The following is an 11,646-nucleotide window of genomic DNA, read 5'->3' on the forward strand; positions in this document are numbered from 1 at the left end:
AAAGCCACCTGCAGCTCTTTTATTGTACAACTGAAAATCATGTCAAAATCTCACAAGTGACCAAAAAACGTCTCGTCAGGTGAGAACCTGATTCAGCCAAACTGAATTGTTGAGATAAGAAAGAAATCTGGTCTGTAAACAAGCATATAAAGTAAAAAACAAAAAAAAGACATAATTGGCATGGGATTAATAAAATACAGAAATATATACTTTTATGTTAAAAAAAAAAAACAAAAAAAAAAAACAAGGAGTCTATTCCTTCATATTGCCAAGTTAAAGATTGTACAGGGAAAATAATTTGTATTCGAGGAATTAAATCTAATCTGGATAAATTTTAAGTCTTTGGCTTTTGATTCCAAAAAGAAAAAAGTCTTGCTTTAAATGGAACATTGTCACATCACTGATGAGCCTCTTTGTCTCTACCTCCACCTGGTGGTCAGACATCCACATTGCTCCAAAGCCTGAGACTGATGTTCCCTACAGAAAACCACTAACGGGTGTGAAGCTGTGAAGCGTGGACGGCTGTTTTGGGGGACCACAGAGGCACCATCTGGGTCTGACTGGTCTGACTGGTCCTGCGTTTGGACCTGAGCGCTGGTGCAGTTTCATAGTAAGATCTGAGCAACGTAGGGGGAGTGAGTGCTGGCCACTGCAGCCAACAGGGGCAGGTCACTGGACTCAATTCTGCAAAGACAAAAGAGAAAACATGAAGGTTTTACTTGTGTGCTCGTCTTTTAAAAAGATCACAATAGTGTGAATGTTTATGAAGCATTCACTCTATTGTGATCCATTTATCATCCGTACGTTTTTCAGCATCTTTCTCATTCCCACAATTGCTGTGCCATTTCATCAAATCATATCAAAACGTTCAGCTCTTTCGGGACAATTGATATTGGTGCAACTTTAGCTTTTTGAAATATTTAGCCTTGTGCCACTTTTTTTCCTCAATGAAAATTAATTGAGCTCATTTTACATCCTTCAAATCTTTAGATCTGTTTACAACCTTTTACTGCTCCTTTCACATTTTGTTCTGCTTCAGCTTCTTTCAGCTTCATTGGGCAAATTTAAACTTTGTTTCAGATACTTTCAGCTGTTTTGTGATCCCTTTAGATTATTTCTGCTAACAAACATTTTTGTGCTTTTAACTCATTTTTGCTAATTTCAGCTTGTTATGCTCCTTTCAGCTTATTTATGCAAGTTTCAGCTTTGTCCGTTATTTCAGCTACTATTTATTCATTTCTATGCTAATTTTAGCTTTTTTGGCTAAATTCACATTTTTTGCACTCATTTGAACTTTATTCAGCCTAATTCAGCAAAAATGTGCTCTCTCCACTCCCTTCTGGTAATTGAAGCTTCTTTCTGCTTTTTAAGCTACATTTCAGCCTTTTTTTTCCCCCCAAATTTCTGCTTTTTTCAGATAATTTCCACTTTTTGTGCTCATTTCTGCTTCTTTAAACCTAACTGGGCAAACGTGTTTGTTCTGCTTCTGCAAATTTAAGCTAATTTAATTTAAGCTTGTTCTACATTTTCAGCTACCTTTTTTGCATCGTTCTGTTAATTTCAGCTGTTTTCAGATAAATTCCATGTTTTTGTGCTAATTTCTGTTACTTTCAGCCTTATTAAGTTATGTCTGCTAATTTCAGCTTGTTATGATCCTTTCAGCTTATTTCTGCTAGCTTCAATTATTTCAGCTAAAATTTAGCCGTTTTGTGCAAATTTTAGCTTTTTCAGCAAATTTCTGATTTTTTTGCAATAATTTCAACTTTTTTCAGCTTAATTCAGCAAAAACGTGTTCTTTACACTTCATGCCGATAATTTAAACTTCTTTCTGCTTTTTGTGCTATTTTCAGCTTTTTTCAGATAATTCCACTTTTTCGTGCTCATTTCTGATTCTTTCAGCCTAATCGGGCAAACATGTTCTTTCTGCTTTCTTCTGCTAATCTAAGCTTGTTCCAACTTTTCAGCTAGTTGTTTTATAACCATTTTTTAGCTAATTTCATGAAACGTTCAGCCTAATTAACTGCTTTATGCTCATTTCCACTTGTTATGCTCCTTTCAACTTTTTTCTGCTAGTTTCAGCTTTTTCTGCTCTTTCAGCTACTATTTAGCTCTTGATGCTAATTTTAGCTTTTTCAGCTAATCCCACATTTGTTTAGCTCATTTCAGCTCTTCTGCTTCCTTCTGGGGTAGTTTTAAGCTTCTTTCTGGCTTTTCAGCTATGTTTTGCTAATTTCTGTTTATTTAAACCTAATTCAGCAAATTTGTATTTGCTTTCTTCTGCTAATTTAGGCTTGCTCTTCCATTTTAGAATGTTTTGTAGCTAATTTCAGCTGTTTTTCTTATGCAATAAGCATTCGCACTGCATCTTCGCAGGAAATGCAATTTTTCTAGTTAACACTTTGGATCCCCTGCTGACAGAAAAATAAAAAGTTAACTGCTTACCCTAAGACCATGCCCAGTTCTTTCACATGGACTCTTGTCTGGCCCTTCAGATATTCAGCAAGCATTTTACTCTTAAAGTAGATCTCCTGCAGTCGGTCCTCAAGGTGCATTATACACTAAATGGGCGATAAAGAAAAGAACAATTTGTTATTAAAGATTACAGACACATTAGCTATAAAACTTTAGAAAATGTATTGGAAAGACAAGACAGCTGACGTACAAAATTGGGTGAGAGGTTGAGTTTGTAGAGCTGGTACGTGGACTGTAATAAGGTTGAGACCAGGTTGGACACCAGAACTTCTTTCCCCAGCCTGTTCACATCTGTGGCTCGTCTCTGACTGCTGGCCACCTGCACTGTCCACTTGTCTGTGTCTGCTATAATGCAGACAGCCTCGGCTATGGGCTCATCCAATACAGGATGCTGCAGAGGGAGAAGATGGAAACTTGATCGAGTGAACACACAAACAGAAATAACTATTCTCTCTTGTTTTAAACCACTCAGTGACACGTTTGTGACTTGATTCACACTCAAAGACAGAATTGAGTGTTGCAGCATTTATTAAAGTCTATTATTTTTAATAGATTTATGTGTTCATTCATTCATAGGTTAAAACTCCCACACACTGAATATATTAGATATCCCATACCACTTTATTTATAAAGCACTTAAAAACAGCAACAAGGCCAGCCATAGAGCTGGTATTTCTTTACTTCTATTAAAAATAAACTCTTTAATGTGATTTGGCAAGTAAAGAATTGGCATCCCAACAAATACGGTAAAAATGTTCATCCTTTACCTGAACAGCATGGGATAATTCAGTCATGAGGCTTTGCCGTAGCTTCTCATCACAGGGGATTCCATGCAGTACAAAGTCTGGAACGTAGGTGGGACAGTAGCCTCCAAACAGAGACAGGCCAAAGTTGGCAATGCTAGGCTTCGAGTAGTTTTCCACTAACTTTGCTCTGTAGGTCATGACATGAAAGAGTATTAATTTTAAAATGCTATATTCTGAATTCAAAGTTTAAAAGCATGAAGCCTGACAGGAGGCGTGCCTGTGCATCAATGACTTACCCAGGAAAGGGAACCAGCACTTCCTCTTGCCAGTCCTCCGTCTCCTCGCTCTCGCTGTCTCCCAACGCGCTGTCAGAGCTCTCATTTCGTGGGATTTCCCAGTCGTTGAGGGGAGCTATCTGGCACTTTTGGTCCTTATTACCGCTTCCATCTTGGGGGACAGAGACAGTCAACACAACGTCTTGGTCTTGCTCAGCAGGACGGCTCCGGCAACAGGCGTCAGAGGAGTCAGTAGAACCACACCTGCACCTCCTCCGAACATCAGATAAAGTGTATCCCTTCTTGCTGGACTCCACCTCCCCAATACTTGAACCTAAACAGATGCCCAAACCCTGAGCCCTGCCTGCACTTTGGCAGCTGTGATCCCTCAGGTCATGAAGCCGAGGGATCCCTGATGGGTTTGGTAAATGTTTGTGCGTAACGTCTGTGGTGGTGGCCTCCTGTTTGGCCACATCGTCTATAGTTCTAATCTCCACGGGGTTTTCTGAACTGAAGTACTCGTCAAAATCGTCCCCGCAGTTCAGGTTCCATTGGGGCATCTTGCTGGACACCCGCTGCAGCGCTGGAGTTGCCTTGGTCTGTTTCGTTTGGTCCTCTGATGCACTGGTGTTGCTGGTCTTTGAATGTGCTCCTCTGGGAAGATTATATTGTTGCTGCAGATGAAGAGGCTGCAGGTGAGAGAGTTGGTTTTCCATGAGTTTCTTGTACTTTTTTATTTCCATCTGCATCTTCCTTTGTCGGCTCTCTGTATCCGACTCTGGAGACATGGAGTCACCAATAAGGAAGGTGACTTTTGTTGCCGGCTCTTCCTCCTCAGCTGAACTCAGGGCCATGGGTCCTGGCATGGGTTTTCCTGGCATTACTGGTATCGGCACTGCTCCAACCAGGTTCTCATCTGGGGGCTTCTTCACCAAAGAGATGCCCAAAGCTTGAAGAGCCTGCACTTTCCTGGGCTGACTCCCCACTTCAGAATCCATCCCAACCCCAAAGGTCTTACTGTCTATAGTGGCAGAAGAGTTGGAAGGACTTGATGGAGGAACTATGTGTGTAGATGGAATAAGTTTTATGTCTCCCTTGGTCTCTGTGTCCAGCACATGGCTCTGATCCTTGGGACAGGTTGAGCCAACCTGCAGTACCGTCTCCACCCTCACCTCAGAGGCCAGTGGGCTGTTGGACTCCCTTTTTAGTTCCCCAGCTTCAGGTACAGCTAAAGTCTGCAGTTCATCTTCTGCAGTCCTGATAATAGAAGCTGCACCTTCAGTGGGCCTTGACTGAAGAACACTACTCCTGGATCCTTGACTGTTATTGCTGTACTCCTCGTATTCTTCGTTGTCATTTTTCTCTTTGAGCATCTCCCTACAGCTGTGCTCCATCTCAGTGTCTGTGTATGTGCTGCTCTGGAGGCTGTTGTCTGAAGGGTAGCTGCCGTCTTCAGCCTCAGTCTGCTGGCTGCTGGTCCCTTGCGACAGATAATCTCCACTGGGCTTATGGACAGTAACTAGGACGTAGTCTGACTCCTCTATCTCCCCCTTCCTGAGTGAGGTGGTGATGAGAGAGCCAGGCATGACGATGGCCTCATCTTCAGCACTGTCCAGCATGTGAGTCTCCAACAGTTCAGAGCAGCGGATGAAGTACGTAAGGACATAGAGGAGCCTCTGGACCAGATCCTGTCGGCGGCCAACCACCACTGTCCGAGACAGCCGTACTGGTGACCCTATGGCCCCGTAAAGGTCCCCTGCAAACCAGGACAGAAAGGACAAAATCAGAACTTTTTCAGCTTTAATGCCAAACTGAAAAGTTTGTAAACAAGTCTGCACCTTCTCTAAATTTTCCCTCCACATTTGCAATGGGCTGCAATTCCTAGTTGTGACCATTAGGTGTCACCATCACCTCATTTTCTAAAGGCTTGAATTTCTCATCATACTCAGATGCTTCTTTAATAAATTACTTTCTAGAAGAAATTAAATATCACTTAAATATGTTCATTCATAAGCAGCATACTTGTTTAGAAACAGGACTACAGATTTCTACCAGGGCAAGTTTCTTCACTGAAAAATAAGTTTCCTACATGAATAATTAAAAATAAGTACATATAGAGGGGTCTAACCAGCATGTAATTTTGAAAGTGCTTTTGTATCTGTGTGGTCAACGTAAAAAAATGTAATGTCTCGTTTAAAAGGCTACATTTTACAACGCAGACCAAGTCAACAAGCCCAGAAGACTTTCATTAATGTTACATGAAGAGAAGACAGATTTGTTCCAACTTGTCTTTATGCTGTAATGATAACAGTGCCTTGGTTTTAAAATGTTACTCCCCCCTCTCAACGAGACTTTTAACACAAAATAATATGTTTCTATTGAGCACAAGTTATTGTGATTTAAAGTCTCACCAAGCTGTGCCCAGAGAGGGTTGTAGGGATGCGTCTTTGCCAGCATGTCGACGCTTTGTGAGGAGTGTTTCTCGAGGAAGATTTTAATTGGAGGCTGCCCATTGGGCATGACGGTGGGTACCCAGGCCAGATGATTGGTCAGGATGGCTGTTAATAAAGCTGGGAGGAATCTGGAATGTGGGAAACAGCGTGGTTAGAGGGAAAAACGTTAAAGAAGGCCTAACTTTACCTTACTGGTTAGTTTCTATCAGTTATGATAAAGTTTAAATGTTCTCGTTTCCTTCCTTTCTCTACGTAGGAAACTTTGGGCAGACCTTTGAACTTGTGAACAGATCGACACAAAACTCGTCAACAGTTTGCAAACCACATCTATTCAGAAACTCAAAGAAGTGACACGCACTCAATTCACATGATTCACTTCTCAGTTCTGACCACAAGTTCCTACTTCCCGTCGTGCCTCGTGACTCAACACGGTGATGGAAGTCTGGTTTCATCACGTGCCAGAACACAGTTGTGACAGCGGCAGCTATCAGTCATGGGATCACCGATGGGATGCCTCATCAAAGACATGATGTGATACAGTAGACCAGATGTTCCCATGGTAACACGACACATCACAGAGTCAACATGTACAGATAAGTTGGGTGTAGGCCAGACTAACCAGTAATAGTAGAAAAATTGACTTTTTTTTTGGAAGGAAACAAATGGTTACCTAGGAGACAGTTTCTATTCTCAGGCAACAGTAATGAGCAAGCAGGAAATTACAACCCTAATCTGCAGAAACTCACACTGGACTATGCAATAAAAGCATGTTCACAAAAATTAACCATTTATTAATCAATAAGTGAGTTTAGCAGTTACATTGTTTTTCTGGTTGGTTGTATCCAAAGGAAATATTTAAAGTATGTACCTACCATGGTTAGATCGTATTATAAAATATATATTTAAGATGAATGTAGATTTAAATCCTCTTCTTGGTTTGGCAGTATAATTAGTTCTAACTATATCTTTTTTTGTGGTGCAGACTTCTCAAGTTATTTATAAAACTCAAATTATTTAGCCTTTGTTTACTTATACAATTATGTGTATACTGTTTATTATTATTATTATTAATATTATTATTATTATTATTATTATTATTATTATTGCTATTATTATACAAAGGCACTGTACATTTTTTGATAGTGTGTACACGTGGTGTGTAAAAAATGTGTACTTACAGGCCTGATAACTATATATGAATAAAACACCCAGATAAAAATATGAACAAAAAACTAATGAGGATTTTTATTGTCCACGTAATAAAAGTGAATGAGGAAAAAATCAGCTCTGTCCAGCGAACACAACATGAAAAATAAATAAATAAATCACTGAATATGTTCAATAAAAGCCTCGCTACCAATTCAAATGTGCACAAGTGGCAGTGGTTTTGTAACGGCAACAATAAGCAGTTAGAGGCTGGCAGGGAGCGTCTCATTCAGCTTCTTTTGAGGCAATAAAAGGAGGCTGAAACAGTCACAGTGGGAGTGTTTTGTGCAGAGATTGTGATCATGAATTTACATGTTAACAAGCTTGTTACTCCAGTACAAGTCAAGAAAATTTAGAATAAAACATTTGTAAACGTGCATGCTTCCTCTCCTGATAATTGAGGTCAAGTTGCAACTGTAAATCAAAAAGGTTTGTTGTATGACCTTAAACCCAATAAAAACAGTTTTAATGTTGGAAAATTGATGCTTGAGTACTAATGTATCTGATTTCAGCCCTTTACCTCTAAAACTTGACATTAAATAGGTTATAAGAAAAGTAGATAAGACACTCAACTGGTTCTTGGAGGCCTGCTCCATCAGCGAGGACAGCTCCCTCATGAAGAGGCCGCAGAGCTGGTTCTTCTCTGATGCACCTGACATCATAGTCAACCAGACGGGCTCGGCCACACGGGGCATTGTGTAGAGGTCACAGATGGTCATCCTGGAGAAGAGGTGAGGAAGGGATGAAAGAATGAGGGGGTGGGGGGGTAATAAAAAGGGAATGAGGGGGGAAAGACAAAACGGAGAGAGAACAGACAGATTATTGTCTCTTGGAAAACAAAGGCGATCTGAGTTCACAGAGCTTCACTGTCTGCACTGAGGCCATGGGAGATTCTCACTGTGTCCGTTTGTCACAGGCTGACGAGCTTGTGTGCGTGCACGCACATCTACATGCATGTTGCTCAGCTTGGATGTTTGTCCATTGAGAAGGACTGGAGTTTTCCACAGAACGTGGGACGTTGCACGTCTCGACCATAGGCCAAGCTTTCGCACAGGGGCAGAGGAGAATCTCTGCAAATGTCTGAGCAATGTGGAAAAAATGATATAATGCAGCTGCCGAGCTCGGAGCTCTACAAAATGTATAAAAAAAATTAAAAAAAAGTGGAGGGATCAACTTTGCAATCTTCCACAAAACAAAAACGCTCAACCTAAACATAAACTGAATCAGCTGCTATCAGCGCTGGTGATCAGTCACAAGACTTTCAGTGCTGTTGATAAGAACTGAAAAAGCACTAGCTCATTGATTTTGTCCAACGAAAAGCACCTCAGACTGTAAACAAGGTCGACTCAAAACCTTTGACCCACAAAGAGTCAGTAAAATGAGAGCTACAAAGGCCAACGGCTGAGAAAAAATACAGGTGTCACAAATTGAGATGTGACCTTCAGCTCAAGTTTAAACTATTTTAGGACAGAAGTGGTTCCCCAAAGAATAAAGGAACACTTTTGCTCCATGAATTCACAAGAAATTTATAAAAAGAAGAACTTATGAAACACTGCAATACAGCTGTCACAATGTATTTCCATTTAACTTGGTGGTTCAGTGATGAAACCACTAACTTGCTTTCCCAAGACTAATTTCAAATAAGTAACATTTAAAAGAAGTCTGTGTACTGTTGTTTTAGTCTCTTCATTAAGTTCCTTAGGAGATTATCTTTTTTTTTATTTAAGAAAACTAAAATAAATGATTTCTTACTCTGTTAATTTATCTTTAGCTTGTATTGTTAATGCAATATTGTTCTAGTAGAGAAACAATATTAAGTAAATGTTAACATTTGACCTGAGTTATCCTAACATTGTGAGATCATTTCTAACAAAGATTAATTTATTATGACAAACACCGAGCAGAATAAGTACAGCAGAAATTGGAAAGAATAAATCTGAGACGCAAGACTCTGGTTACACCAGCTGATCGCTCAGTTTCAGAGTCAAGTAACCAATAACATTTAGGACATTCCTGTATTCAACAGGTCGACTTGTCTTTGGCTTTAACCCACAATAGGGTATATATTACAATAAGCAATGGACACTTCTGTCTGGCAATGGAGGAGGGGGCATACCATAGAGACCATCTTATCACAAGCAGAACTGGTTTGTTCCACTTTGAAGAAAGCTGTTGGGGGAAGAATCAGTTTTGTTGTGCGTTTCCTTGACTGATGAAGCCTTCCGGGCCGAAGGCGAAACGTTTCAGCGCAAAAAAATAAACTGCCCAGATGACCTGACTGAAAAATGTTGGATATTACAATAAGGTAAAAAAACCAAATAGATATGTAGGATAAAGCAAAAACATGTAAGAATGGCAATTTTTTATGTACATTTTACATGTTGTGTCTGAGTTTATTTTATACTGCATTTTCCACCGTACACGTCGCACTGCCTTATTAGTTGCATCAGTCCAAATATGTCTACTAAAGAGGGGAAAAAAAACAAATATGTTGCTTTGCCGTATGAGTCGCATCTATTATGGGTCACCACTGACAACCCGGAAATGTGGGCCAGTGTTGTACCAAAAAATCGATAGGCTGACAAATGGCAGCTGCAGGAGCGTGCACGGGAGGACTTTAACGAGAATTTAACAAGATTAACACTTAAAAACAATTATTTGTTTGCTTGATATTATAGTAAAAGTGTGTCTCAGTTTAACTTTTCTTTAATAAATGCACTTTGATGGTCAAATCAGATGCATTTCAAAACATGATTCGCGGAAGTGGGCAGAGGGACAACTCGCTGTGCATTTCTTTAAAATTTAACAAGATAAACACCTAAAAACAATTATTTGTTTGCTCGACATTATAGCAAAGGTGTGTCTCAGTTGAACTTCTACTTAATAAATGCACTTCAATGGTCAAATTAGCTGTATTTCACTGGGGCGGCGCAGTGAAATGAAGCTGATTTGATGGTTGCTCCAGGCATGATCTCAGAGCTGGATGACGGTAGCAGTCCGTGGCAAGCCGATTGTGTCATTAATAGCCACTTTTACCTATTACGTGACAATGGCATGCCATACTCCTCAAGTGCCATCTAGCGGCTGAAAACGGTAGTGTTCAATATTTTCAATGTTAGAATAAATGAAAACAGTCATATCTCAGCCAAAAATTGGTTGATAAATATGGGGAAAAATCTATAAATATGTTGCTTCGACATATAAGTCGCAGGGTGTGCAAATTATGCCCAAAACGGTGACTTATAGGTGGGAAAATACAGTACCACCTGAGTCAAACACATGGTTTTAGTGTTTGACACTTTTGAAGCAGCTTATTTTGACCTACAAGAGAACTGCATCTTTTTATAAATGCACGTGGCCACAATGGATTTGGACTCTAACCCTGCAGTTTTAAGCGTTGACCCAGAACTCATGTTAGTCCTCCAACTACAGGCCCTAACAGAACCACAGTGCTGTCTGGAGTGACACCTCTGCTTAATGTTGCAGCTTATCTTTGCCAGCATGCATTCGTGGCTGCCCTCCAATGACGTCAGAGCCACATCATCAAGGAGGAAAGGAATTTCTTCCAGTGTCTTCCTGCAATGTTCCATGAAGTCAAAACCACTTAATGCTAATATGACCAACACTATATGCAGCTGCTGTCTGAAGGTGAAACTTTACAGATATTTTGCAAGTCTGGGGCACAAGCGTTTCTCCTGCTGGCACTCACTGTTTACTATTCTGGTGCTTGCTTGTGACCAGAGTCTGAGGTAGATAGGGTTGCCACTCAGACAGCTTGGGTTGCTCAGGCCAGGTGTCAACAGGAACATGAACGCAGCAATGACGAGACGTCGATCAGGGAGCTGCCAGCATATGAGCAGCAAGTGAAAGTAGTAGTTGAGACGGAGAAGTCCATGCAGAAAGCTAACGCGCACTTTTTATGGGAACAAAACACTAATTCAACAGTTGAAAGTGTGCTTTCAACCATGCACACTTACACTATTGTGCAGCTTATTGAGCAAAAAAAATGTACAAGTTGATATATTAAATATAACCACAGATAAAAGGTTAAATCTTTCTTGAAACTGATTTTATACGGCATATAAAAATAGTTTGGTCAGTCCTGGCAGAGAACAAAGTGTTTTCTTTAGCTGAACATTTTGCAACGTCTCTGATCTCTGCGTGCTTATAAAATACCAAAAAAGAACAAAAAACAAAGAACTGTTTAATTTGCCTCATTTGCACAGTTTTTTTTTTTTTTTTTTATAACTGATGACAGGGCATGTGAGCACTACTCACCTCGACTTTTCACACAGCCTCCTTCAGTGTAATACAACCACCACCAAATGAACAAACCATTAAAATGTCAGGTTTTTTAAAAAAAGCCAGGCTGTTTGTAGGCTTGGTTCAAAGCTATTACAGCAGGTTGTTAATATATAATTTTCTTGACGTTTGATATTACAAAAAATCCTAAACACCTGCTTAGTAAATGATTGGGGTTAAAACACATACCAT

The 11,646-nt window shown here is 40.0% G+C and overlaps 1 protein-coding gene across 1 annotated transcript in view; it reads right to left on the minus strand.

Annotated features, from left to right (window-relative positions):
• Positions 1-434: 434 nt before the first annotated feature.
• The window catches only part of fnip1 (folliculin interacting protein 1), a 46,803-nt gene continuing 35,591 nt past the window's right edge, over positions 435-11,646 (minus strand). Inside the window, exons 12-18 of the mRNA XM_037687867.1 lie at positions 7,726-7,872; positions 5,905-6,074; positions 3,515-5,249; positions 3,240-3,405; positions 2,663-2,863; positions 2,443-2,558; positions 435-684 (exon numbers count right to left, since the gene is read on the minus strand). Coding sequence (XP_037543795.1) covers positions 606-684; positions 2,443-2,558; positions 2,663-2,863; positions 3,240-3,405; positions 3,515-5,249; positions 5,905-6,074; positions 7,726-7,872 — 2,614 coding nt within the window. The 3' untranslated portion in view covers positions 435-605. The remainder of the gene's footprint in view (positions 685-2,442; positions 2,559-2,662; positions 2,864-3,239; positions 3,406-3,514; positions 5,250-5,904; positions 6,075-7,725; positions 7,873-11,646) is intronic.

The sequence above is a fragment of the Nematolebias whitei genome, chromosome 14, assembly GCF_014905685.2.
Source record: "Nematolebias whitei isolate Nwh7 chromosome 14, NemWhi1, whole genome shotgun sequence".
NCBI lineage: Eukaryota > Metazoa > Chordata > Actinopteri > Cyprinodontiformes > Rivulidae > Nematolebias > Nematolebias whitei.